This window comes from Thermothelomyces heterothallicus (genome assembly GCF_042370625.1).
Source record: "Thermothelomyces heterothallicus CBS 202.75 unplaced genomic scaffold P884_scaffold_4, whole genome shotgun sequence".
Classification (NCBI taxonomy): domain Eukaryota; kingdom Fungi; phylum Ascomycota; class Sordariomycetes; order Sordariales; family Chaetomiaceae; genus Thermothelomyces; species Thermothelomyces heterothallicus.
This window is the reverse complement of record NW_027192565.1, coordinates 650,671-678,153: the sequence shown is the minus strand read 5'-3', so window position 1 is coordinate 678,153 and position 27,483 is coordinate 650,671. Positions and strand designations below refer to the sequence as shown.

Sequence of the window (27,483 nt, the reverse complement as noted above, 5' to 3'; positions counted from 1 at the left end):
AGTAATTAATATAAAGACTCGAGCTCCCCTCTAGCAGTCCTTTTCTATTCTCTTTAGGTATTAGAGTCAGGCTAAGTCGGTTTCTAGTAAAAACTACTAATAGTTTTCCGAAGGAAATAACAAAATGGTAAGGTCGCTAAGTATAGGTATTCCTAGGAGGATTAAGGAAGTTTTAGTATTATAGCTAACCGTAATATAGGTATAATTAAGTTAATAAATTATTCTATATTTATTAGTTAATATAATAGGTACTTAATATACCCTATAAGATAATATAGTTATCTTATTAAACTATCGAATTATAGGTAGAACGTAAGTAAGTCGTTTTAGTTAATATTTTTAAATAAAGGTAAAATTAATAATATTAACTTCTATATATAAATCTAAATCTACTATAATTATAACGCCTTTTTATATACTTATAGTAATAGCTATATATATTCGTTCCCTCTAGATATTATCCCCTATAGGCGTTCCTATAGTATTAGGGTCTACCGCGAATAGCGCCCGTTTCCCTAGTAAGAACGTCCTAAACCGCGGCAACTAGGGTACTAACCCCGCCGGTAGGTGCTAACCTAGGGTACCTCTAGGTAGTCCCTTGAAAAGTGTCCCTCTTTTCTATACTAGAAATACAAGTTACTACCCTAGGACTTAGGAGTAGGGGTAGTTATAGGGGTTATAGCGTTCGGTAGAGTAGGAGGATGTTTCGTTATAGGGTCTATATAATAATAAAAGAGTAATATACGAGAGCGTAATATATTTAGTGTATAATGTAGTTAATCTTGAGTCGGTGGTAAAAAGGGGCTAGTCTATATACGATTTGGCCGCTAGAAGCTATATCAGATTTACGAAGCTAGTTATACCATTCCTTCTCGCGTTTCTAGGCGATAGGTATAATAGCGATTAATATATTAGATAAGGAAAGGCGATAATTTGGTATAGAAGCTTAAAGCCTAGCTTTTCTTATCTTGGCGAGGGAATTAGGCCTCTAGTAATTCGAAATAGTAATAAAGGTCCTATAGGGACTATTCGTTTCGCTAGTAAGCTAAGTTTAATGCTTTTATAGCTTAAGAGGCCTAATTAATAAGATTAATTATATAGGTATTTATCTACTCCTCAAATAATGTCTAGCTATTTTCTAACTACTTATATTCCTTAGTTAATACGTTCTAATAGTAACTATACTAATGGTTTTAGGGTTATTTATCTATATAATTAAGTATAAATAGAATACGATTCTATAATATTTTAAATTACCTAGGGTCTCCTTAGAAGGCACGTTATAAATCCTAGAACTACTCTTAACGCCGATAATAGGTTATAGTATTAGTAAACCAAATCAAGTTAATAACCTTAATAGCCTTAGAGTAATGTCCTAAATCATTTAAGTTAGAGGATTCGGTTAAGGATTAAGGTCGCTTTAAAGTTTTCGGATATTCTAATAATCCTAACTTCTCAAGTAAGAACTTTTCTTGATCTTATAGTTACTATAGTCTTTCTAATTCCTTGACTTGACCTTCTAAGTTACAAACCAGCTCCTCACGATTAGGGTTTAATAGCGAAGAGTCCGATACAGATAACGTAGGGATATATAGAGGGGGTTTGAAATAGTTTTATAGTCGATACTAGGCTGAAAGAGTCTCGCTTTAACTTAAGGATCCCCCTTCTACCGCTAAGGGCATCAAACGACTAGGTGACGGTACTATCTTAGGTGACAAAGGGTGCGAAGGATTAGAAATTGTTAGAAGGGCCTATTACTAGGCTAACTTGGTATAGAGGTAGTACTATTATAGGGCCTACTAGATAGGTTCGAGTAGGGTTTATAGGTAGGAGAGTCAATTATCTTCCTAGGGTAGGTAGGTAAGTTATTTAGAGGACTAATCCTTAGGGAGCTAAAACCTCCCTCTCGGATCTATAGTCTAATAGGTATATTTTATACCCTAAATCGGCCACTTGTTCCTCTAGCTATACCCTAACTATACCTATTATTTATAGGGTTATACCTATTAGCGCCTAGTATAGCCCTCTATAGCCTATTATAGGTCGGGTCAGGTTATATTTATAATATATAGTTATAATAGTTATAACTAAACCATTCCTTAAAGCTTATATTATACTATTAGAACTTAATATAGATAGTAAAGGAGTATTTATTAAAATAATATATCTAATCTATTATTATCTTAGAGTTATTAAATATTATATCTAACTTATAGAATCATATCTTATCATTAAGACCTTTAATATCCTAATCTTCTAATAGCTACTATTTAAAGATATAAAATACTAGAATAGTATTACTAACTACATTTCTAACACTAATTAGGCTTATTAACTCTTAGTTATAAAGATCTAGAATCTCTAGCTAAGAAATTACTATAGTAAGCATTTTATATTAATATCTAAAGGAGGGAACTAACTTTCTTCTTCTTATCTATTTTAACTATTAAGATCTTAAACCGCCTATTTAATATTATAAGTATATATCTAGTCTTATCTACGTTCTAATAGCTAGATATAATAATCTTATATATTTTAATAGTATCCTTAAGTTTATTAAAGAATACCTCTAGATCTTCTACCTATTACTTAGCTAAGAATCGGTTTACTTTAATTAGTTTAAAGAATATTAGCTAAAACTATAGATAATCCTACTTCTAACGTAACCATTAGTACTTACTAACAGGAGGGCAAGGAGGATCACGACGTGCCTATAAACGGTTAATAGCATCTTCGAGAAGATCTTTGGCAGCAAGAGAACCAGATTCGATAAGCTAGTATATATATCCTTCGAGGGCGGAATCTTTATCGTTTTAAAGCGACCGAGGTCTTCTAATCGTGTTACTACTAGTGGCTAGAAGACTAATATCCTTTAAAGACTTCAAGTGCCGGCCAACCTAGGTCTTTCTAGTCTTGAATAGTTAAGCCGCGTGCCGTATATTAGGTTCGTTTCTATAGGGTAAGCGGCTGGTTCGGTAGCGTGTTCGAGCGGTAAGGAGCCATTTGCCGGCCTATATACTGGCTGGTTCCTGGATATGGTCGGTCAGAGGTATTATATATAGGAAAGTGGTTAAATTGGGCTTGTGGTAGTGGTTGTGTCTTCGAATATAGGGAGTTGACTGGTAAAATTGGACATATATTTGGACGTGTACCTGTCCGGCAATATTGGCATGTCCGGGGGTTTTGGCCCTACCTGTCGGGAGACAGGTGGTAGTACTGAACTAATTAGTCAGCACTAACCACCGGGTACGGATTAAATTAGCTTCTCTCCATATCGTAGTGGCGAATATTCTTGGCTGGTTCCGGGCGCGCTCGAGATCCAGTGGGACCGCAATTGCTCCATCTTCCTGCATCGGACGGCGTTGACTTGACCTGATTCAGCAAACACGCTTAATCGCATTGAGAAGCTGGTTACCCAGACGAGGACAGAAGTTATGTGCACATTACACTTGCATGACAGTGGCAGAAACTCGTTCATATCCGAAGAAATCAAGGCATTGGCCGAATTCGGAAGAATAAAAAAATCATGCCGTAGTAAATTCACTTACCTTGCTAAATCGGTTGTCTTTGACTAAATGGAGGAGCTGCTCGATGATTTGCCATGCGCGTGTCTCGTGGCGACAGGGTGGCTGAAAGTGATGTGGTCAGGCGTGCTGTTGCAGAGATTTGTGAGCTCACCGCCCACGGTCGCATGCCTGATGTGCAGGAACTCATGGGAGATAGTCGGCATTCTCTAGTGTGCGAATGCTTTCTCGTGTCGCAAATTGGGGCTCGCAAGTTTGGCGTAGCTCGCGAATATGCATCTGCACGTAACTAATACGTACTTGCCGTGACGAGCGCTGAGAAGTCTGCGAGGTAAACCAGATTTCCATGCCGGATCTGTATCCCGCCGTTCTACCTAACTACAGGGTAATCCGCACTTACGGCGGTGCTCTGTAGTTATGCGGGCCATCATTTCCATTGTTATTTGCAAACCCTTGTTATATCCATACACTACTAGGTATGCGATTCGCTGCGCACCGGCCACCTGTCGCAAGGCCCAGCGCCCTCAATTGCGTGGCTCTGCCCAAACTCAATGTTTGAGTTTTGACGTGACCCGAGATTACCAGGTTCCTGACAACTCTGGGTCGCCAATTTCTCTCGCGGGGAGGGAGCAGTTGCACCTTTCCGTCCAAAACAGCCTCTGCGTCATCGCCCTCCTTCGGCGCCTTTTTATTTGTTTTTTTTTTCATTCAATCAGATCTTGCTCACACTCAGCATGCCGACGCTGTCGAGCGATTCTCTCTAGCCGGAATCCGTTCCCTGCCCCATTTTGCTTCTCGGCGCCCTGCGCTGTCGCCGCCCCCCCCGAGACAACCCGTTGTTGCATTCCATCCCACCCCAATCTTTACAGCAAGTCGGCCACTTCCCGCTTCCCAACAAAAATGGCCGCCTCAGCACAAACACAATGCGAGCCCGAATTCGACATATCGCACTACATCAACGAGTCGCATTTCGCTAACGAGTTCATCGATTCTGACGAAGGGAGTCCGCTTCCCGACTTGCTCGATTCCAATGTTGCCAGCCCGCGCGCTCACCGCCCGCACAGCTCCGGCGCCGATTCGTCCCACGCCATGCAAGATGCTTCGCGAGACTGCGGCTCTCCCTCCGAAGCCCTCGGGCTCGTGAGCACCAGTCCCCGCTCTAGGGATGGCCATCGCGGGTCTACCTTCGACTCGGCGTCCTCCAAAAGAACCTCGACCACGGCCCTGACGCAGCTAACGGCCGGCGATTCCCGGGCGGACGGCGCCGCTCATCGGAAGACGGACTGGGAAATGATGGTGGACTCTTTCTCTGCGTCCGACGCCAGCAGCTTCCCGATTGGGGATCAAACTCTCGACTTTCTAGACGGGCGTGCCGCCGCCGCACAATCATCTCTCCATAGCCCGATGGACAGCCCCAGTCCGTTCGGCTCCGCTCTCACGACATTATCGCCGGACGCCATGATGGGCTCGCCAGCAGCCGGCGACGAATCTTACCTAGTGAGTTTAGGCGCGTCCAGTACCGGTGGTATCATGCTAACCATGTCGGGAAGCCGTTCACCTTCAAGTCCTCAGGGCCGCAACCAGATGCGACGGCTCAACCGCCCCCTTGCCTGCGCCCCTCTCGACCGGCATCGGCGGTGAAATACGAGTTTCGGGGTTCCCAGGAGACAGGCGGTACAACTTCAACGGGCATGGCCTGTCTGCTGGACGCCCTCTATCCAAACACGGGTCAGCTCGTCTCAGGAAGCACGTTCTTCACAAATAACGCGCACGTGGCTACACAACCACCTGTTGACTGTCAACCATACGGTCCGGGGCCCTACACACTAGAAGTCGGCGCTACCAACACCAAATCGCGAGTCGAGACACAGATCACGATTAAGCTCCGACTTCCCCAGCTCCCTCTGGGCGTTACAAAGGTCCATCTCCCCAAGCATACCATCAGCAAACCCAAATTCTGGGCAAAACCGCCTCCGCAGCCGTCTCCGGATATGCTTGAGCTGCACACTATGCTCGTCTGCACGAGCGCAATGCAAGTCCCGCAGCAGAAGGCCGCGGCGCTGCAACGGGCCCAGAAAGCCGCGGGACGTCGCGGGAAGAAAACGGATGCAGAGTCGGAAGGAGAGGACGAAGAGGTAAAGACGCAAGAAGGCGGCGAAGTGCAAATCTGCGAGAACTGCATCGGCAGAGAGCGGAAGCGAGCGGGCCGTAAGAAGTCGAAGCATCCCCAAGACGAGGAGGCTTGGAGGCGGGACGAGGCCAAGCGCGTGATTGTTTTCAACACCCAAGAGGTCAAGGATTGGGTTCTGCAGAGCCAGCCCGAGGTCGGCCCTCGGAGGTTCTGGCAGGTGGAGGCTCCGATGAGAATCGCCTGCTACTGTCGGCACCACGCCGAGAAGCAGGGATTCCAGATCATCTTCACCCTGACCGACCATCTCGGCAAGCTTGTTGCTCAGACCATGTCGGAGTCCATCATGATCACCGACGACCACAAAACAACAAGCCCCAATCCCCCGCCCAAGCCTGTACCGGGGCCACCGCCGCCAGCCGCAACGCTCACCCCGCGTGAAGAGTTGCCCGTCCAGGTAGCGCCGGGTCCTGGACCTTCGCTAGAGTCCTCTCCCAGCCTGGACGTGCAGGCGACGAGGCGCAACTCCTCGAGCTCAACACCTCTCTCAGCAATGCCGCAAGAGCAGCACCAACAGGCTCTGGCAGCTCAGCATCTCTCCCGCCCAGCATCTCCATCCTTCCCCACCGGTCCGGCGAAGAGGCGGAGGGCGAACAACTCGACGACGAAGATCCCCAACGATTTGGCCATGACACCGCTCGATACCTCGTTCTCATCCGCTCCCACCCGCGTGCCTAATAATAACTCTTCCTCGGGCCCCGCCATGGTCACGCCGGCATCGTCGACGTTCTCCCCTACGCCACCTCCATCGTTCCCGCCACCCCCGGAGCTGCAATTGTTCGGCCCTGGGTCTGCTGTGCCTGAGCAGTCGACGAATCCGTTCGGGAACAGTCAACGTGCGAGCGGCAACAATGCGCAAATACTTTCGCCCAACCCCAGCAGGACACCTAGTCTGGCCAACCTAGCCATGTCCATGTTCGGTCCACAGTTGTCGAACCGTCAGAACCCCAATGTCAATCACGGGCCTCGATACTCGCCGAATGCTGCCCCTGGACAAGGGAGGCCTCAACAGCCTCAAACGCAGAGGGCTATCTTCAAGGTCATTCCTGGCGAGGGACCTGTTGCCGGCGGTATCGAGGTTACGCTGATGGGCCAGGGATTCGAAGCTGGGATGCAGGTCATGTTTGGCGATAAGCAGGCTCCCGGGACCATGTTCTGGTCATCGGAGTCTCTCGTGTGCCTGTTACCCCCATCCGAGATGGCGGGAATGGTTCCCGTCACCATCAAGGGCCTCAACCTAGGCCCCCACTGGTTCCGATATGTCGATGATAGTGAGCAGCAGCTGCTCCGCACTGCGCTCATGATTCTCGGGAATAAAATGACTGGCGGCTATGAGGATCCGACCGAATTCGCCAGGCGTATTATCAAAGAGTCGGCGAACGGTTACCCATCGGGCAGCGGCGATATGTCCGGCGTCGAGGGTTCTTCCAGTCGGCCCATGGACAATTTGGAGAATCACCTGCTCAAGCTGATGGAGCTCATGGACCTCAGCAACAGCACCCGAAAGCCACGGCTGAACCTCAGGAGAAGGGCAACGGGGCAGACCATGCTGCACCTGGCTTGCAAGATGGGCCTGCACCGCTTTGTCGCCGGCCTCCTCGCGCGAGGAGCAAACCCGGACCCGCGCGATAACGGCGGCTATACGGCTCTGCACATGGCGGCCATGAGCAACCATTGCGAGATTGTCCGGCTACTGATCGCCCACGGGGCGGATCCGACACTGCGAACCTTGTCAGGTCTGACGCCCGCGGACGTTGCCAAGTCGAAGGAAGTTGTGCGCATCCTTCACCGCTGCGAGCAGCATCGGCGACCTCAGAGCGATAGCTCGCCACACAGCCGGGTCAACAGTGTTGCGAGCTTCAAGTCCCTCCGAGCATTAGCGTCTGCGTCCCACGAGCTCGATGAGACGTCGAGCGATGACGCCGAGCCTGAAGACGAGAGCTCGGAAGAGTATTCGGAAGCCTACTCCTCTGACATCCCAGACGAGTCTGGAGCGGTCGAGGAGGCCGGCCTTCGCATGCGCCGCAAGAGCGCTGCCAACACCCCTGCTCGCATGAAAAGTCCGTCTCGTCCCCGGCGACGTGGAACTGACGCAACGAGCGCGCTCATGGCGGCGATCAAGGAACAAGTCGCCGCTCAGTTCCAACAACTTCAACAGAGGATGGGACCACATCTCCAGTATCTGCCCCAGCTCCCTCAGCTTCCTCAACTCCCTCAGTTGCCCCAGTTGCCCCAATTTGCGCAACTTCCCAACTTCCCCCAAGTTCCCAACATGCCCCCTCTGCCGGAATACCATAATCCTGTCCTGCAACGGCTTGCCACCATGATCGGCGGGGCCAGGCCGCCAGGGCCGGGCGAGGAGGAACCCTCAACCAGGCCGACCGAGAGCGCCTGGCAATACTTGTCGCCCTTCTCGACCAAGGCTGCCACCCCGCCGCCTGCGTACGACGAGCTCTTCCCTCAACAAGGCGACCTCGACACAAAACGGTCCTCTGCGGCCAATGCGGCTGCCGACGCCGTGGCTGATGCCAAATGCGCCGCCCTATTCGACCAACCCCAGACTTCAACCACGGCGGTCGCCGTGACTACTGCTTCCGTCGAGAGCACGACCGCTCCCGTGGATGACAAGGCCGAAGAGTCGGAAGACCAGGAGATTCCTGCGCTGCTGCAGATCGGCCGCAAGGATGCCATCACCCGGGAGCAGCAAGCCACGCTCCGGCGAGCCCACGCGCAGAATCTGAAGAGGCTGAGCTGGGACCGTAACCTATTCTTCATTTGGGTATGTTTTGTGATTCAACTTTGAGCTGTTCTAGCGACGGTTACCATTAGCTAACAAACACTCCTCAGATTCCCCTGCTTATCCTCATGATTGGCGCCATGATCTACCACGGCATGTCAGGCTTCGTCGCGACGACCCGCAATCCGGTTTCGGTGGTGGCTCCCAAGGTGCAAGTCGAGGTACCTGCTGCCAATCCCGATGTGCGACAGGCGGCGGGGGCACCAGAGGAAGTTGTCGCTGCTGCGGTATAGGTCGATGTTCACGATGCGAGTTAAGAAAGGCTTTTCCTGGACGGTATCTGTACTGTTTTCAACTATTTGCTTTATCATCCCAAAGCGTGTGACTGTTGACGACTTTTTGTGGGAGGGAGAGAGAGGGAAAGAGGGGGGGAAGGGGGGTTGGTAAGGGCGCGGGCGTACGATGGAAGAGGAGTTATTGTGTTTCTTTTTTTTTCTTTTTTTGGATGGACAGGCTTTACTCGGGGGTCATCGTTATGGAATGCAGCAGGGTCTGCTGTACAAGTCTAGATCGGCGGATTATAATCACCTGACGATTGCTGGTGCCGGACGTTGTGTGTTTGCTTATACCGATTCCCATGCTATTGACATGTATTGAATTGTTCAGACAGTCTGCGCTGTTTGAATTTGTCCGGCGATACGGTCTTTGTCGCCGGGGCAGGTGTGGGATCGTCAGAAAGTTTGTTTATCCGTTATGCCTTCTTGTATATAGTTGATAGATATCATTGTAGGGAGGGTTCTCTAGAACTAGCAAGTCCTAGTGCCATGTCATGGGATCAGTCTGTGTATTATTGAAGGGTTCTGTCCTTGCACGAAATAACTACAGTGTCGGTTGATAGGGGTCAAACTCAGCCACCTCATTCATGACCTGAACCTCAAAGGGGGCGCAGCATTTTGTACAGAACCAAGAGCTTTGGGAAGTTTGCTACGCCATCATCTTTCCAAGCTACTTTCTCAGAAAGTCGACCTCGATGCCAAATTGTGATGTTTCTCTTGCCGTTTGTGATCCGCCATTTTCTCTCCCCCCTTTCCGCTCCCTCCTCCCTCCTGCCCTTGCAAGCCCCAAACTCGAAACTCCCATACGCCCTTTTACATATATCCAACCCCATGGCACATGGCAGCGGTTTCTGTTGAGTGACGGATTGGTGGATGGCTTGTAGAAGGTCGCATAACTTTCTCACACACAGATGGTCACACCACGGTTCTTCATTCATTGACGGCCATCCTCCTCCAAGCACGCTATGCTACATATAACTTGCCGAATTTAACCCCCCACCACCCCCGGCCCCCTCCTCTTCGCGCCGGGCGGAGTGACAGCTCGCCTCCCAGCGCTCCTTTTTTTTAAAAAAAAATGCGTAACTACTCTACGCCTTCTAAGAGGGTAATAATTGTGAGAGATGTAAGAACGAGAAAGGAAAGGAGACGTAGAATAGGACATATCGGGAGACGAAGAAAAGTACGAGAGGGGCGCACACGACTCGCCAAAAAACGAAGGGGAAGTCTCGGCAGCCGGGTAAAGCAGCATACTGCTGGAGCGATATGAGGAAAATGCCGGATAATAACAGGACGAGGATCCATGTCTACGGAAATAGTGAGGCGATATTTCACAATGGTAGTAATGATTATATTAGTGTATACCTCGTAGTGCAAACAAGGTGTGGCGGCCTGGGCGGCTCGCGGAGGTGGCGGGAGGGAGGGGGGAAGAGAGGGGGAAAGGAGGGGGAAGAGAACAGTGAAATGTCGTACGGTACTCCGTACCTCTCACATACTCACCTCGTACTCCTTCTCCTTTCTCTTTCATGACCAACCACTGCCTCTGCCGGCAGTACACGCCAAGCTGCTGTGTGAGATAGCATCGAATAATTTGATGTGTCATCTCTGTGCAGCCATTTTCAACAGAGCTGACGAACGCAATCCAGGGTAATTTACCCTATGTTAGTATCCTGCGGACTCGAGATTGGTATCCATATTTCTGTGTTGCGAGCAGACAGTCCGAGGAAGAAGAATGATTGAACCAAGCTGGCTGTCCTCTTTTTTTTTTTTTTTTTTTTTTTTTTTTTTTTTTTTTTTTTTTTCCTTCTCCACTCCCACTCTATTCGTACGACGGCTCTCCGGAACCCAGCCGTAAGCACCTAGTGGTCGCCTCGTCTCCAGATCGCGCTTGGGGATAGTTGTCTGAGCCGGCTCCTCGCGGCGTTTTCCGGAAACCAAGATGTGTGGCCCGGGCAAGCGTGCAGGCATAATCACCCTCAAATATTCCTAGCCACTCCCAAGCGCAGCAAAGAGGAAAGAATGTCCGTACCCTACGAGCTTGCCTCGCTCGGGCCCGTCACCACTCGGGAATGCCAAGTCGCTCTCGTTGGCGCCCAGAAAACATGGGACAGGATGTTACGTCAAGCAGCGACCCGCGGTCCAAGTCCTCGGCACGGGTGCAGAAGCGAGCTTGTTGGCCCTGTTTCCAATCCTGCCGGCAGCCGAAAAGCCCCGGGCTGCTGCATCCGCCGGTGGTGGTGGGGTGGTGGCAGCAGCAGGGGAGGCTTGTGGGGACGCAAAGCCCACAAAGCTCACTCCCGTCTAAGTTAGTGGTCTCGGCCGGCCGCCGCGCGATCGCTGACGGATGCAAGCGGGTTCCTAAAGAAGAGAAGCAAGTAATAAACAGAAGAAAACATAACTAAAGAAAAAAAAAAGGGAAAAAAAAAGAAAAAAAATAGTGCACTAAGAGGGGATCGTTTGCAACCGGGGTATCCTCGGCGATGAGTAGCTTTGCCGAGTGGGAGACTTTAAGGTTAGCATATCAGGTAACTATGGGATGCAATGCTATCAAAGGTGCTCATCCCCGGTGGAATGGGACACGCGACGAGGCCATGATGCCACGCGGACAGCGCGACTGACTTTGCTGTCCAACCCACCCTGATTTGAGACCTTATGGAATCTCGGAGCGCGCTCCTGCGCCTCGGCACATGCCCAAGTTTTGAGTAAAACCCAGGCGAAACCATGTTATCAGTCATGTTGGAACTGCGAACTGCGTCCACAGCCCTGGGCCACTGGGGCACTGGGGCACTGGGGCACCGGGGCAGTCCCACCGCATGCGCCGATCCTAGCAGTTCTAGTAGACTAGTACTCCGTATGCAGAAGAGGAACAGGAAAAGGAGACGGGAAAAATGCCACCAAAAAGAGAGGAAAAAGCAAAAGAGGGCGCGTGGTGTGATCGTGGTGTGCGTGCATGGTGACCACGTTATTTTAGTTGCACCGAATGGATCACATCGAAATAAGAAAGGACTCCCGCACCGTTACGCTAGTGTACAATACATACCTAAAGTAGTGTACGGATACAGGATGCAGATTCCACTAACTAGTGTTAAAGGAGGGAATTGTCTATTGTGATGGGGGCAACCGACGAACGGAGTTGGCACCGCGCTTCAGCCCGAATACGACCTCCCCGCGGAATAACTCGCGTAGTGTACGGATCATGGACTGTACATTCACCACATATAGTAATCCGTATAGTACACTATATGAGCAAGACCTTGTTCAAACTACTGCGTACACTAGTGTTAGTTTTCCAGTGGCGCTCTGCGGCGGTCTTGGGGTTATAAACGTGATGTAGGTCGTATGCACTCCGTACGCCTCTACGGTACACTAGTTCGTACTAGTAATGCAAAGGATAACCTGTCACTTGTAGTGTACGCAGTAGGGTAACTACGGATTACACTAGAATATAATCCGTACTCCAGCCTACGAGGTGGTGCGAGAGTTTCATGTGTGAACGTCCTGTTCCGCAGTGCCATGTCAAGTTGTGCATAATGTAGTTAATCCTGTACCAGAGTAACTACAGATTAGACGTGCAGAATAATCCTCCGCGCCCCTGATGGATGTTGTTCTGAACTGCACGTACCTCCTTGGGTAGCAAGGAGTTAGTGTGCTTAAACAGATTATGAAGGACGGAGTAACTTACTAATTGATCCGGCCTTAGTCAGAACGGGGAGTAATAATTCCCCATCACCGGCGCCGGGCATGATCAAGGCCTCTTTCCCCGTCTGGGATGAAACAACCGGAGTCGCTCCACGCCCCCACACGGCCGGCTCCAGAATCCCAAGAGCATGGGCTTTGTTGCGCCCGAAAGTTTTCGGAGGGATTCAGATACCACGGTGCAATCCGATAGTGTCGAGCGCGCCGATCCTCGCGCCGCAAGCCTTGTCCGGCTTCCGATTCTTGGAATCGAACCATTGGGCATTCTCACGGTTCAGAACGGCGTTTGCTCTCCGTTTCCGAACGCTTACAGACGCTTAACGTTAACTACGCTAAGCTGCCGTTTTGGTGCCACTCGCTCTCGACGGCCCTTGACTGCCCTCGACACCATCATGCATCGCGATGATCTGGGAGTACATACATACAGAGTACAGTACGGATTAACTACATACTCCACATAAGGCTTTCAACAACCTCAACTGGCAGCGCAGCGTTCGTACTTCTTTTCCCACTTCCGTCACATTTTGACGAGGCCGACCTTTATTTCAACGTGCCATGTCCCCTGCATCTCGACCTACCCGCGCCGTGTCGAATTACCGTTACCGGACGTGGTGATGACTATCCAATTTTTCTTGTGTGCTGGTCCATCAGCCTCTTCGCCAACGCCACGATGGGGTTGTCCTTGTCGGCCCGCTCCAGCGCCGCCTGCTGCTCGCCGGGCGGTTGTTTCTCTGCAAACAGGTCGCGTATCTTGCCCGAGCCCGTCGCCGCCTGCACGACGGCGAGCGTGGTGGCGAACTCGGTCCGCTCCGCCGCCCCCAGCTGTATCGCGTCCAGCATGAGCAGCGCAAAGTGCTGGCAGTTGTTGCTGATGAGGTTATACGCCCGCTTCTTCTTGCGCATCGAGTAGATGACCATCTCGCCCGCCTGCCGCAGCGCCTCGTCGTTGAAGCGCGTCTCGCCCACCCGGAACGTCTGCCACTGCTCCTGGTCGACCCGCCCGTTGACGTAGATGATGTCGAGCTTCTCGTCCATCCACAACTCGTGGCAGTAGTCGCCCACCAGCACCGCCCAGTGCTGCGACGGGTCGGGATACTTGTGCACCTTCTCCGTGATCCAGACGCCGAGCTTGGTCTGCTCAGCAAACCATCTCCCCACCGACCCGCCCACAGGGTGCCAGCCGATCAGGACCGTCCGCGGAGGGCCGTTCGTGCACGGCTCCGCAGGTGGGATGGCGTTGGGTTTGTGACCCAGGCCGAGCGAGTGCTCGAGCGCGAGCCGGCCCTTGAGCAGCTCCTCTTTTCCACGCGACAGGCCCCCTTTGCTGGCGCTGGCGTGTTAGCCAAGTTCGTTCGTGGCCAAGGAGGTCCCGTCCATTGCCAAGCCCGCGCTTACAAGAGGGATTTCATCTTTCTGCGTTTGGACTGCCCGCCCTTACCGGAGCCTATCTCCGAGTCACTCATCCTGGCGCGACCGAAAGTTGATGCGGACCGTCTTGCGTGTGGAAACTTCGCAAAAATGATGTGTGCTTCGCGAATGAAAACCCGTGGCCGCCACACAGCTGAGCAAGTCCGTATTCCCAGGAGCCATCTCCGCGTCTTCTCCGGTCAGCCTTGGTAATGGCTGTGCTGCATCTTCTAGTGTAGTACGCGCGTCTCCTTCTCTTTCAATCAAAGTAACACAGTAAGAGCAGGTCCGGTGACTCGAAGGGCTGCCGAGCCGGCTCCAACGAGGCAAAAAAAAAAAAAAAAAAGATCCCTCATGGCGGGCTGATTGTCGCCCAAAATTGAGTGCTTGCAAAGCACCATTATTGACCACTGGAGTTAACACTAGGACGAATTGGTACGGAGCACTGTACGCCAGGAGTGCCCGAGTTGCCTCGTACGGACTGCTCCGTATCTCCCCCGTCAATCCTGGCGTCCACCGCGAGGCAGGGGAGCCCGCTCCCAGATTGGCCCACAGCCCAAGATCGTTCCAAGGCGCTGGAAGCTGCGGTGCGAGGGGAACAGGTGACCCGTAGACAACACAAACAGGGGTTGCCCGGAAATACCGGCCGACGGCGTTTTGAAATGCCCCTCGAGTGCCGATGCAACCGCTGGCCAACTCGTTCCGATACTCTGGGTGCGGGCGCAAGCGCTTAAGGTCGTTACAGATCAGCTTTTCGCAACCAACAGCTTCGACCTTGACCGAATTGGCGCCTCGCCAACCGATGGTGCGGTCAGCGCATCTCCACGCGTCTCGACGGCCGGCCACATGCACACCGCGGATCTCGGTGCTCTGGAAAGAACTGGCCCACGTTCTTCAGCTGAGACTTGGCATCACTCGATTTCTTCAACGGTTTCAAACAGAGTAGCATCCGAAGTCTAGGATATACCGTACAGTCCATGGTGTACGCAATTCCTGTTTCTTTTTTGGGAAAATTAACGTCTCGCCAGCATGGGCTTTCTTCATCCCTGCGTCGAAGCTTTCTTGGAAGCCAGCGGCCGTTCCTCGGCCAGCTCGCACAGCCGGGTGTTTGCAGATGATGAGACGATGGGCCCCCCTCCTCTGGGCCGGTTCTCTTGTCAACGGAATGGTGGCTTGGCTCGCGACGTGTGATGGGAACCAAATTCTGCAGCTTGTTCCGGCTTCCCCCAACCGAGAGAGTTCGGGTGGTGGGTGTGCGCCAGGGCCGCCTGATTCGCCATTGTCAGCGGCTCGGGGCAAATCGAGATCTTTATTGTGTAGCTAGCGATGGGCCAGCTTCTGATTCCCTTTTTTTTGTGCAAACACCCTCTTGAACAACCCGCCAAGACTTCATTCTCTTTCGCAGAACTCGGGACTCGGTCACCAAAGAACAAAACGGGTCTCCATCGGGAAGCGGCGGGGCGGTGCAAACGGTCGTCGGCGGTTTAGATCGTAGCTTAGGGGATGAACCGTTTCGAGGCAAGGCCCGGGCTGGTTGAGCACAAAGGCTGCAGACCCTGGATCAGAAGATGGGGGGGGGGGGGCCTGAGCCATCTGGCCAACAGGAAGCAGTATCGTAGACACACTCCTGTGGCGGAGAATCGGCATGAGGGCCCGGCAGGGAGGCTAGCGCCCCCATGCCCGGCCCTGCGTAGCATATACCAACGCAGAAAATTGCACACTGTGCAACTCCCCCCTTCCCGCCCGGTCGGGAAGATGTTTCGGCCAGTCAGCAAGCCATACGCCCACCCCACCCGGTTGTGCTGGGCCCACGAGACTAGGACGACCGCAGCTGTGGGCACGGTGCTTGTCATGACCAGTCCCTTTCCTTACTGTGCGCCCGCAACCGGACCACTCAACCTCTCCACTTGGGGGGATGCAACTGCCCATGCACCCTCGTTGCATCATGGCGCCTGCCCTCATTTCGCGGCCCCCTGCCGCCCTCTGCAAGTCGCGACCAGGACTCCGCTCAACATCTTTTTTCTCTCCCCGGCATCCTTCAACCTGTCGGTGCCTGCTGTGTGCCGTATTCGACCGTTCCTGTTCTCTTCCCCTACCGACACAACCTTCCACCACGGTAGGAGAAACGCGGCGCGACGATTGTCGACAAGCTGCAAAGAGGCGCCCAGTCACCAACACCGCGGGAACCGGTCGACCGGATTGCGGCAGGAGCTTAACTTTTAACTACCGGTCCACTGGCTGAGACGAACGAGCCACCTGGCCACCCACCCAATAACAGCGCTTCGGGTCCGGCCGTGCATTCTCAGCTTGTTCCCGTCACTCTGGTCTTTGGGACCGACCGCTCAGTCCTCCCTCCGCAGACACGTTTTCGCCCCATCCACCGAGCTGCCCGATCGTTCTTACCACAGACACGATATATATTCGAGTCACCGAACTTTTTCAATATCGAACGGCAAACAGAGGGGGAAAAAAGAAAAAAATAAAATATCGGACAACGTATCAGCCAGCAGTGCACTTCCGACACGCTACACACGATTGCGAGCCGTTTGCTTTCTACTACTTTGTGGGACTCGAGAGTTCCGCTTTGTCCGATCAAAGAATCGTTTGACCACGTCTGAAGTCAATATTGCGCCGCGAACGACCCGCCGGCTTCACGGGGTAAGTACCCGCGCACATATTCCTTTTCTTTCCCTCTTTCCTTCCCCTTGCCCGCTGTCCCCGAGACTCGAAACTTGCAAACCATCGCTTTCCGGCTACTTTGCCGGGGCGTTGTGACGCGCAGCGCTGACGCACTCCCTCAGGGTTCGATCATTTAACTGCCAGTTCCCGACCCTTGGTGGCTGGTAGATAGAACAAGTTGTGAATCTACTATCAATTGTTTGCCAAGATGGGCGCACCAATCCTCGCTTCGGCCGCTCATGCCATTCCGGCCCTCGAAAACAGCAGCCATGGCCTGGATGAAGCCATCGTTTCCAGGGACACCAAGGGCGGCCGGAGGCTGTGGTATCGCATGAGAGTTATCCAGCAGCCTGAGCGCGCGAGAGCCTGCGGGTCCGGCCCGAAGTGTAGGTGAATCCAAAGCAGGCTTTGTACGACGACGGAAATGCTGACCTGGGTTGCAGCATCCGCCGACCGCCGCCCTGTCGATCCGCCTCCCGTGGTGGAACTGCGTATCTACGAAGGTCAGACGTGGGAGCTGGCCCAGGAGAAGGACATCACCTTTGTCTACAATGCCAACTTCTTCCTCTTCGCCACGCTGGAGCATGCCCGCATCTTGGCTCATGCTCGCGGCACGGCATCCTCCACTAACACGCCGCCCGTGCTCACCGGCATGCCGGTCTCGGGCATGGCGTATCTGGATCGGCCGTTGGAGGCCGGTTACTTCCTCTTCCCGGATCTGTCGGTAAGGCACGAAGGCCGCTACAAGTTGACCTTCAACTTGTACGAGGAAACCAAGGAGGACAAGGACAGAGACAAGGATTGCGACAGCGGAAGCCATCCGCCCATCGCCGGCTTGAACCCCGCCACCGGCGGCTCATTTGACTTCCGCATGGAGGTCAAGTCGCAAGAATTTGTCGTCTACAGTGCTAAGAAGTTCCCGGGTCTCGCCGAGAGCACCGCGCTAAGCCGTGTGGTTGCGGAGCAAGGCTGCCGCGTCCGGATCCGCCGTGACGTGAGAATGAGGCGCCGCGACGGCAAGCCAACTGGGGACTATGACAACGCCGAGGACGAATATAACCGCAGGAGGAGAACGGCCACGCCCGACAATCGCAACGATTACAACCGCGCGCGATCGATGAGCGGCAGCACGGAGCGCACACCATATCCGGCAGACTCGCAGCGCCGCCCGTCCGTGGCCGATTACCCGCCGCAATACGGCCAGAACCCGCCGTCCGGCGGACATCTGCAGTTCCTCGGCGGGAACTCGAACTCGCAGTATCCTGCAGCACCTCCCCAATCATACGCGCAGCCGCCCTCTGTTCCTGCCTCACCGGTATATCCTCCAGCTCAGAGTACTTCCTCCTATCAGATGCAGTCGTCATATCCCGCCCCGCCCCCGCCGCCAGCGGCAGCGACACCAAGATCGCAGAGCAGGGAGCGGACAACCTCACAGTCGTCGTATGCCCCGATCAATCCGGCGCCGCCGCGCCGCGACAGCATCCACCTCGAATACCGCCCCTCTGGCCCCGTTCAGCTCCCACCACTGCCTCCCCCTCCCCCGTTCCACCCTCCGACGCCGAAACAAGCGCATATGCCGCCGCCACACCAGCACCAGGTCCTCCCGCCGCTTCAGATGGACACGAACCACAGCAACAATACCAGCCACCTCCCGATGCCGAGCCCAACAAGCCTGGCCAACGTCCCCCGCACGCTCGCGCCTCTGGCTCCCCTCATTCACCCCACCAACAGCAGCAGCAGCAACGGCCCCCTGCACCCGTCGTCGCTCCCTCCAGCGCCTCAGTACGCGGGAACCAAGCGAGCGCACGATCAATCGTTCCGGCAGGACTCAGGGCCATCACGATATCAAGACGGCGCACGCGAGACGGCCACAGCAGAAGATATTGCTGGGGATGTCATGTGCATGTCGTTCATGCGCGCCGATGGCACCAAGAAGAGCGCCAGCTCCTTACCGTTCTAAAGGGCAATTCGGCGGCAGTCATGAATCGACTTCGGAGTGTCACACACTCTTTATTGTTTTTCGTGTCTCGCTTTTCACCCCTTATATTTGCTTCTCTTGGCCTTCCATCTTCTGCCTCCTTTCTTTTTTCTTTTCCCTTCTTCATCTTGAACGGTTTCTAGGGATTGAGGCGCCCAGATGCATGGACAATGGGTGTGAATCTGTTTTTGGATGCTTGGTCTGGTTTTGAGGTGGGTTCGACGTTGTCTGGAAGGCGCTCCGTCTTGGGTCTGTATACGTGTATATATATATATATGCGGGCGGGCGCCTCGCTCGGAAGTTTGGGGTTGGCGCCGTGCCTGGCGTCTCAACTTGGCTTTGGCATTGGGCTTTGGAATATTGCCTTCTTGCGGGACGCGCTGGATACACACATTCTCTGCTGCTGTTTCGTTTTCCCGCTGCGGATACCCCGCTCGACATACGACGGACCGTCGCTCTCGTTGTATTTTCCTTGTCACTTCTATACAGAAGGGGTAGGGGGTTGTGGGCCGTTGAGAGGTTTGGCTAAATACCTGATACATGGACATGGACAGCATGACGAGTGAGCTTGCTGGACCCACGAGGGAAATTGGCTTTTTTGGGGGGAGGGGGTTCCTATTGCTTGGTACAAACTAAAGCAGCACTTTTGGCTCTTTCTCTGTTGGATTCGGCTTAGGCCCGAATCTAATCTCTGGGCTCTTTTTTAGTTTCTATCTTCAGGATGTGTATCTACGTTGGAGTTAGAAGGTTGATTACAATGGTACCTGCAATCTCGCAAGAAGTTCCGATGGTCGTTTATTGCCTTGGTTTGTCGGAGTTCTGCGTAGCAGCAATGTTGTGTGATTGGCCGGTCCCTGCTGTGCCTTGCTCCTCCCTGCAAGCGGGCCGTTGCGGTTGCCCGGTCGGCCAGCGGCAGGGTGTGGACGGGCCAATCTGGGGAACAGCGGGCCAGGGCAACGCCCTCCAGAAAAAAAAAAAAAAGAAAACCCAGGCAAATGCTCGCTGAGTGGCCGCTTTCCTTCCCACTTTCGCTGCCGCTGTTCAAGACAATGTTCGCACCAGTTTGAAACAAGCGCATCGCGCACCACTCTACGTGGCTTTATTGTTGCTGTTGTTGTCGCTGCCTGGGAAGACGGAAATTGGCTCCGCTCTTGGCGGGCGGTGATTGCACAGTTTCGGTCAGCTCTACGAATAACTTACTTGATTTCCAGCTGTCCGTTGCTGGGCACCCCGCCCGGCGGAAGTAAACAAAACAACCCGGGGTCCCCGAACTCGGTTGCAAGCACATTTCAGGACAAAACACCAAGGAGCGGCATCGCACTGGCCACTGCCACAGCAAAGGAGAAATTTTACGCAGAGTACGACGAGTACGGTGTCAAGATATACGAGCAGCAACAAAAGGAAGAGGAGAGCGCGAGAGAAACGCAGGATTCATCATCATCATCATCATCTACCTACATGCAACCCCAGCACTCAGCAACCCGCATAACCCGATTGAGACAGCCGAGATGGCCTCCTTTCGCCAACGCCTCCAACACAGGCACAACCTGAGCCTCCCGCATATCCAGACGAGCGGCATCCCTCCTCCGCCACCGCCGCCCGCTCCGTGGCCAGGGGGAAGCCTCGGCGCCGGCGCCGGCACCGCCAGCGATCTCGCCTGGAGCGCGGGCCCGGCCTTCCCCTCCGCGGCGGCTTCCCCGCACCCGGCCTCTGCGCACCCCGTCTCCTCGTCCGCGTCCGCGTCCGCGTCCGGGTTCAGGTCGGCCCCCCCGTCGGCCCGCCCGCCGCTCTCGCCACGCGGCTTCTCGGCGTCCGCGGCCGTGCTGACGGGCCAGAGCCGGTTCGTCGAGGGGTCCATGAACGACCGGGTGTCGACGGCTCCGCCGCCGGGGTTCCTCGGGCTCGATGATGACGACGACGACGACGACGACAACGACGACGACGATCGGGGGCGCGAGGTGGACGGCCGTGGGAGGGGAGAGACGGGGCGCGGTGTTGCTGATGCAGACGAGGACGGGCACGGGCACGGGCACGGGCACGGGCACGGGTGGGGGGCGGAGTGGGGCGTTGCGGGCGGCGGCGGCTCCGCCGCTGGGGAGCGCGGCCGGGGCTTCCTCGCGAAGGGGATGACGGGAGGGTATGGCACCACGGGGGGTGGCGGCGGGATGACTTCGACGAGCAGGTCTGGGCTGCGCCGGCCGAGGAGTGCGGCGGGCGGTTGGATCCGGTCGTCGGCTCCGGCGGCGAGTGCTTCGGCGGTCCAGCAGGAGACTCAGCAGAGGGGCGGCGGCGTTGGTGGAGTCGTCAAGAAGACGAGCTTCCTCGCCCCGCTCTGGGATGGGGTCCGCGAGAAGCTGCACCTGAGCAAGTCGAAGTCGTCGGGGAGCATCGGCCGGGTCGTCAGTTCGATGGTTGGTGGCGGCGGATCCGAGCAGCGGAAGGTCGACCGGGAGAAGGACAAGGAGAGGCTGATGGGGCGGGAGGAAAAGGCCGGTTCCGGGGCGCGGGCCCAGCCGCCCCAGATGGCCGGGTACCCGAGTCGCGAGGAGGTGCTGGAGAGCTACAGGAACCTGATGGCCTCGGGATTCTTCGAGGCCCATGCGATTCGGGGAGGCAGGCATCCTCTGCGGACGGGCGGTGCCGCCGCGGCGTCGAACGGGACCCGGTCGTTTGCGGAGCACATGGCCGCGCCCCGAAATGCCGCCTCGGCACCGGGAAAGTCGTTTGCCGACCACATGGCTGCCGTACGGCAACAGAGGCCGACGCCGACGCCGACGCCGACCGCGCCTCTATCGTCGCCGATACGCGGCAGCATGGCCCCTCCCCCGCCGCCTAGGGGCTCTTCGTGGGGGAAGCCGGCCAGCATGTGCCCCCCGAATCGCGGCACCAAGCGCGGGGCGTCGATAGACCTGGCGGGCGACGCCGAGATGGTCACCAGAAAGCTCGTAAAGAAGCTGCGTCACTCGGCATCGCGGCTGTCGATCGACTTGACAGGGGCAAGGAAGAAATCCTCCCAATACGAATTCGGCACTCTCGGCCGGCCTCGCCCGTCGACATCCCCGAATCCTCCCGGCCCTCTGTCGCCAACCTCTTCGATATTTAGCGGCTTCACCTCCCCGCCGTCGATCGACGAGTTCGGCGGCGGCGACGAAGACGACGAAGACGACGACGACGACGACAACAACAACAACAACACGTCGATCCGGCCTGGTAGGCTAACTAAGCCCAACTATGGCGGGCGCCGGCGCATCCTCGGACTCGCCCGGAGGCGGCCCTTTTCGGAGCGACCGTCGTCGGCCAGTGCAGTTGAAGCCGACCCGGACGCCATGATGATCGACGAACCGGAGCAGCAGCAGCAGCAGCAGCAGCAGCAGCAGCAGCAGCAGCAGGACGGGGCGCACCGTGAGCGGGAGCCGGAGCCGGAGGAATTGTCCAGCGCCCTCGGGCAGAGACCGCCAAGGCCTCGCGGGAACTTCACCCCGCCCCCGGCGGCATTCCTCACCGACGTCCGGCGCAGCGTGCGCGTCGTCAGCACTTCCGAGAGCGACATCGTGTCACTGGAAGAGGAGGATGGAGAGGTGGAGGCGGAGGCGGAGGCGGAGGCGGAGGCGGAGGCGGAGTGGGGTCCGCATAATAAACAGCCACACGGGCACGGGCACAAGCATGAAGACAAAGACGAGAGACCGCTGAGCGTGGTGCCGGACCCGAACCAGGGGATCCCCCTGGTGCCGCGGATCCCGCGCGAGTTCTGCGACGCCACGGCGGCCCCGGCGCCGCCCGCGCCCGTCGTCGTCGTCGTCGTGGGGCCTGCGGCGAATAGCGGCGGGGAGGCGGCCAAGAAGATGAAGAAGATGGAGAGGGAAGAGGGGGCGGAGAGGGGGGGAGACGAGGCCAAGGCGGCCAACCGCGACTCTGGGCTCGGCGGGGACGTGGACGTGGACGTAGACGTGGACGTGGAGAATATCCCTGTTTGGGGGTCATGATTCGCTCCCGGTCTTCTTCTGTCTTCTCCCTCATCTCCTTTCCTTCTTTCTCTCTTTTTCTCGTTCTTTTCGTCTCTCTATCTCCCTCTCTCGTCACCGTTCGGCGCTGGCATTCTGTGCCGACGTCGTTTGGCAAACTGCAGCAGCCGAGGTTGGCCACAGCCGGAGAACTGGACGGGTGTGGCCCTGGAGTTCATCTTGTTTGGTTTCTTTTTTTTTCTTCTTCTTCTTCTTTTTTCTTTGTTATCTCGTTTCCTTTGTTTTCTCTTCCCTACCCATCCTATAACCGGCCGGGCCTGGCAGCGAGCGAGTGAGTGAGTCTGGGCGGACAGGACGGACTCTCGGACATCCAGAGGAGTGTGGCTGGATTGCGATGGCCCCTTGCCCCCTGCCATGTGCCTGGTTTGATGACGACCCTTGATGACCCGAACGACGTTTATTTTTTTTCTTCTGACGAGGCTTCGCACGAATGACATGGAAACAGAAAAAGACAGGAAAGAGACGGCACGTTGTATGGATGTGGCCAGCGCTTGAGCGGCACCGTTTAGAAGCGGGTTGGACTGCTGGACTGTATGTGCATACGAGATTTACAGGATCGCTGTCGAGGGTGTGCGCGGCCTGCTTCCAGACGTTGTCGCTGTTCCTTTATTCTTTCTTCTTTTTCCTTCTCACTTGGCGCTGGAACCATTTTGCTGGGGTTCTTGGTCGGAGGCTCTGTTGTGAACTTCCCCAGACCGGTGGGTTATATGTATAAGGGAGTGGCAGATGTCGGATGCCGCTGTTGTTGGTTGGAAGGAAGCGGTAGTAGTGACCGGCGAGGGGCGGTGGGAGGGCTTTTTGACTGACTTGGTTGTCGTGGTTCTTTTTTGTACGTACAGCACAGGGTGATGAAGCCAGCTGTCGAATGATGATGACGATGTTATGATGACTACTACGGAAGACGTTGCTGGCCGCTGTCTGGACAAGACGTCAAATTGTGGTCCGTTAAGAGAATGGGCACGTTACATAAAGGAGCATATTAATCATACGCCGATTGTTTAAGTCAACCTTGGCCAACTGAACCCACCGTAAGCATACATCCTGCTCGTCTCGTGATGATGTTGCCTCCTTATGAAACGGATATAGCATGATAAAGTCCAGACGACTGCCGACCTTGGGTGAACGCCCTCGAATCTACTTCAAACTGCTGACACACACAGAAACTGCAGCGCAGTCACTAACCAAAAAGCCATTATGCCCGCTACCGTGATACCTATGACGAGATGAACAGCCGATAGGATCCTCGACCGAGAGAACCCATAAGTACGCGCCCCCCCTTTTTTTTTCTTCTCCTCGTTGCCGTGCCCAATCTCGCACTTTTCCCCATCGAACTCAGGTTATCTATCTAGTTACCGCACCCATCTTCTCATTCCAAGCACAAAAAGCTCACGCCGCCAACTCATATGCGCAACTCACCCATCTCCCCACCTACGCTTTCGTTGGCTCCCATCACGGGCCGGCTGCCACCATCACCGAGCACGCCCTTTTCGAAAGCCCGACGGTACTGCCAAGACGAGTCAGCACTGACCTTCCAGGACGGCTTACGGGGAGAGAGATATAAAAAAATAATAAAAATATTTTTAAAAATAAAAGAGCACAGAATGCTAGGTAGGCATGGTACAGCAGGTCCGATAAATTGCAGGAGCAACTCACCGCCAGGACAAAGTTGACGACGAGGGCGACGGCGAGGGCGAAGCTGACGACGAGGGGCCCGAAGAGGAAGTCGAAATCCTTGCCGCTGCGCTGGATAATCATGTGGCGGCGGCGGACGGCGACCCAGTAGCTCCAGGCGCCCGCGAAGACGGCGACGGCGAGCAGGGCGGCGCCGACCGCCTGGGCCAGCGCGTTGCCCCTGGCTGCGGCGGCCGTGTAGAGGCTGACGGCCAGGCCGCCGAGCAGCACGCACACGTGCTGCCACCGGAGGAAAGTGCGCTCGTTGGCCAGCCACACCTTGGGCTCGATCTGCAGCGGGCCCGCGTTCTTGATCCATTCGGTCGGCTCCACCACCCCGGGCGGGAGGGAGGGCGCCCTCCCCCCCGACGACGACGACGTCGACGACGACGACGCGAGGCTGCCCCGCCGCGCGCCCTCGCGGGCCTGCTTGGCCCGCGCGTACTTGGACAGGGAGGAGAAGCTCGGGAAGACGGACGAGAGGGTGCCGTAGTTGAGGCCGCGGCGGCTTTCCTGCTCGTCTGGCGGTTGGCGCTCCGGCCGGCCGCCGCGGGCCGTGCTCGGCTCGCCCGTCTCGTCCGCGTGGCCGGCGGCCGTGGCTGCGCTGCTTCTCCTCCGGCGGGCAAAGGCGGCCGCCGACTCGGGGGTCCGCGCGAGGGACGCGTCGGCCGCGGCGCGGTCGGCGAGGTAAGACTTGGCGACGGGCGAGCTGCGCGAGGGCTTGTAGGAGCCGCCGCCGCCGCTGCCGACCCTGGTGCCGAGGAGGCTGCCGACCACCTGCTCGTTCTCGGCCCGCTGGGCGCGCCGCGACTCCTCCTCCTCGAAGGCGACCTGGGGGTCCCTGCGGATGTCGGTGTCGAGGTCCGAGAGCCAGAAGGGCAGCCGGTTGACGTAGTCCTCGAACAGGCACGCCGTCCCGTGGACGAACTTGGAGAAGCGCGGGCAGGGGTGCACGAGGTGGGAGCCCATCAGGTCCTCGACCCAGGACGGCCGCTTGCCCCGGCCGTCCTCCCTCAGCTTGACCTCGAGGACGGCGTAGGGGAAGCGGGAGACCTCGGTCTGGTTGATGTTGGCGAAGGGGTACGTCATGTTGCCGTCGTCGATGTCGGCGCGGTGCCAGCTCTTCGGGTCGCGGCAGGGCCGGGCCCGGTCGAGCGTGTCCTCGCGGATGAAGGCGATGTCGGTGTCGATCGAGATGCGCACGCGGTCGTCGCCCGGCTTCTGGAAGGCGGTGCGCTTGTAGTTGGCCCGCAGCAGCGGCTCCAGCTTGTTGGCGCGCACAAAGTCGCGGATGGCGTCCGCCGTCGACTTGAAGGCGGCCACGTCGTCGGCCGTCCGGCCCGTCCTCTCCATCTTCTGCACCGACTTCTCCATCCCGTACTCGCCGTCCAGGAACGGCTTGATGTACTTCTCCTTGATGACGAACTTGCGCTCCTCGCTGCTGCCGTTGTCGTGGACCAGCTTCTGCTCCAGGAAGATGTCCGGGCGCGAGCTGAGCTGGCCGTACCAGCGCAGGCGCAGCGACGACGCCTCCGTCTTCCGCTCGACCTTGTTCAGGTAGAGGTCGAAGCGGGGGCTGTCGAAGTAGAGAGACGTGATGGTCGGATCCTGCTGCCCGTCCACCTCGTTGGCCGACTGCTCGCTGTAGACCAGGGCGGGCAGCCGGCGGAGGATGTACGTCTTGACCTCGAGCAGGTTGTCCGGGTGGACCCAGAACTTGTGGGCCGTGTACCTCTCCCCTCTGTGCATCTCCGGCTGGCTGTCGGGATCGACGGGGTAACCGTAGCCGTCGGCCGACCCGGGCTCCTCGAGCTGCTGGCGGATGGCAAAGTACATGAGCGACAGCTTGTTGAGCAGCGGCCGGTAGGCCTGCTCCGAGTTGAAGGGCCGCTTCGACAGGCTGAGCATCATCATGGGGCGCATCTTGTAGCGGTCGCCGCGCTTCCGGTCGTGCTTCTTCACAATCTTGAGGAATCCCGTGTAGTTGAGGTTGCTGTACTTCTGCAGCTCCTTGATCTCGTTGGTGATCGCGTCGAGCTCGCCCTCGAGCTCCTTGAGCTGCCCGGGGTCGACAGCGGGCTTCTTCGGCTGGCCTTCCTCGGCGGCGGCGGCGGGCAGCTCCTTGAGCTTCTCGAATGCGCTGTCCACGCGGCGGCGCAGGTCATCGACCTTCTCAGCGTGGAACTGGGCGACTTTCTCGAGCTGCACATTGAAGATCTCGTCGCAGAAGCGGTTCTCGTCGTCCTCGGTCCATGGCTCGTCCTCGTCGTCGGGCCTGTCCTCGCGCAAGATGCCCTTCAGCTTGGCATAATCGATGTACTTGTCCGCCCAGGGCGCATAGACCGATTGCCGGAGTGTCTTGCCGAAGCGCATCCTCAAGGGTACCTAAGGTGCAGCAACTGCGCCAGAGCAGGACAAGGGCGCAGTCGTCGTGTGCGCGTGCGTGCGTGCGTGTGTTTGTGTGTGTTTGTGGGTGTGTGGGTGTTTGTGGGTGTGTGGGTGTGGGCGTGTGCGTGGGTGTGCTTGTTCGTGTGCAATGCGCGGTGACGATAAGAATGTTCAAAACTAGGTTATGTAAAACGATCTTTGAGGATCCAAGTCACGTTCACACCTACCATACGCGCAATCGGCAATTGGGGCGTCGGCGTTGTCGATGCGAGACGGGCAAAGATGGAAACCGGAGGGCGATGCGAAGCTGTGGTCGGGAGGATGGATACCACTCTCGTCATCGCTTCGTACACTACACAAGTACGGACTAGTTACTTCTCGATCGCCCCAATTCTGCCCCACGCACCCCCCCGCAACACAGCAGATCTCCGAAAAGCCTGCCCCACACCCGACACCGCTGTGCAAGTCCCTGTAACACCACCCCAAGCTCCTCGTGATTCAAGGGCCGAAGGTTAACATGGGTATCTTGAAGCGACACCGGGGTGAAATGCAGCTATAATAATACCTGAGAGGTACTCAGTACTTTTTTAACAGCTTTAGGAGTTCCAAATCATTAACTAATATTTTACATAGTTGTATTTGCCAAGTTTTCTGCTGGCATCGTCATTAGCAAGAGATGTAGGGCGGTTGATGGAGTATAGTAATCCGTACATAACTACCTAATTAGTTGTAGCTACCTTGCTCCGGATCGGCCAACAATTGGAGCTCCGAGGCATGCGGGCTTCCTAGCTGTTACCATTGCCCAATCAATGCCCCACGTGGCTGAAACTGGATAAGCCCCCTCCTAGCACAGATAACTAA

General features: G+C 55.6%; 6 protein-coding genes across 6 annotated transcripts; 4 read left to right on the top strand and 2 right to left on the bottom strand.

Moving 5' to 3' along the window:
- Nucleotides 1-4,166: 4,166 nt before the first annotated feature.
- P884DRAFT_283076 (uncharacterized protein) lies at nucleotides 4,167-8,869 on the top strand. The gene is made up of 3 exons (XM_069443635.1): nucleotides 4,167-5,021; nucleotides 5,075-8,491; nucleotides 8,560-8,869. Exons 1-3 carry the CDS (start codon nucleotides 4,425-4,427, stop codon nucleotides 8,740-8,742), a joined length of 4,197 nt encoding a protein of 1,398 aa, XP_069300063.1. The 5' UTR covers nucleotides 4,167-4,424; the 3' UTR covers nucleotides 8,743-8,869.
- Nucleotides 8,870-10,891: 2,022 nt separating this feature from the next.
- Nucleotides 10,892-11,160, top strand: P884DRAFT_193371 (uncharacterized protein; the record flags this gene model as incomplete). The annotated part of the gene is given in 2 exon segments (XM_069437753.1): nucleotides 10,892-11,080; nucleotides 11,092-11,160. Coding segments are annotated over 2 exon segments (258 nt in total), but the record flags the coding sequence as incomplete, so codon positions are not given.
- A 1,665-nt stretch (nucleotides 11,161-12,825) lies between these two features.
- Nucleotides 12,826-13,801, bottom strand: P884DRAFT_256157 (uncharacterized protein). The gene has a single exon (XM_069441045.1). The coding sequence runs from the start codon at nucleotides 13,510-13,512 to the stop codon at nucleotides 13,096-13,098; it is 417 nt and encodes a 138-aa protein (XP_069300061.1). The 5' UTR covers nucleotides 13,513-13,801; the 3' UTR covers nucleotides 12,826-13,095.
- Nucleotides 13,802-16,771: 2,970 nt separating this feature from the next.
- Nucleotides 16,772-18,523, top strand: P884DRAFT_275477 (velvet factor-domain-containing protein; the record flags this gene model as incomplete). Its single annotated transcript, XM_069442846.1, has 2 exons — nucleotides 16,772-16,949; nucleotides 17,007-18,523. The coding sequence occupies 2 exons, from the start codon at nucleotides 16,772-16,774 to the stop codon at nucleotides 18,521-18,523; spliced, it is 1,695 nt and encodes a 564-aa protein (XP_069300060.1).
- Nucleotides 18,524-20,049: 1,526 nt separating this feature from the next.
- On the top strand, nucleotides 20,050-22,524 carry P884DRAFT_297487 (uncharacterized protein; the record flags this gene model as incomplete). The annotated part of the gene is made up of 1 exon (XM_069444522.1): nucleotides 20,050-22,524. One exon carries the CDS (start codon nucleotides 20,050-20,052, stop codon nucleotides 22,522-22,524), a length of 2,475 nt encoding a protein of 824 aa, XP_069300059.1.
- A 1,028-nt stretch (nucleotides 22,525-23,552) lies between these two features.
- P884DRAFT_237940 (VTC domain-containing protein) lies at nucleotides 23,553-26,926 on the bottom strand. The gene is made up of 3 exons (XM_069440061.1): nucleotides 24,875-26,926; nucleotides 24,217-24,841; nucleotides 23,553-24,067 (listed from the first exon to the last, which is right to left on the bottom strand). The coding sequence occupies exons 1-3, from the start codon at nucleotides 26,605-26,607 to the stop codon at nucleotides 23,963-23,965; spliced, it is 2,463 nt and encodes an 820-aa protein (XP_069300058.1). The 5' UTR covers nucleotides 26,608-26,926; the 3' UTR covers nucleotides 23,553-23,962.
- Nucleotides 26,927-27,483: the final 557 nt, after the last annotated feature.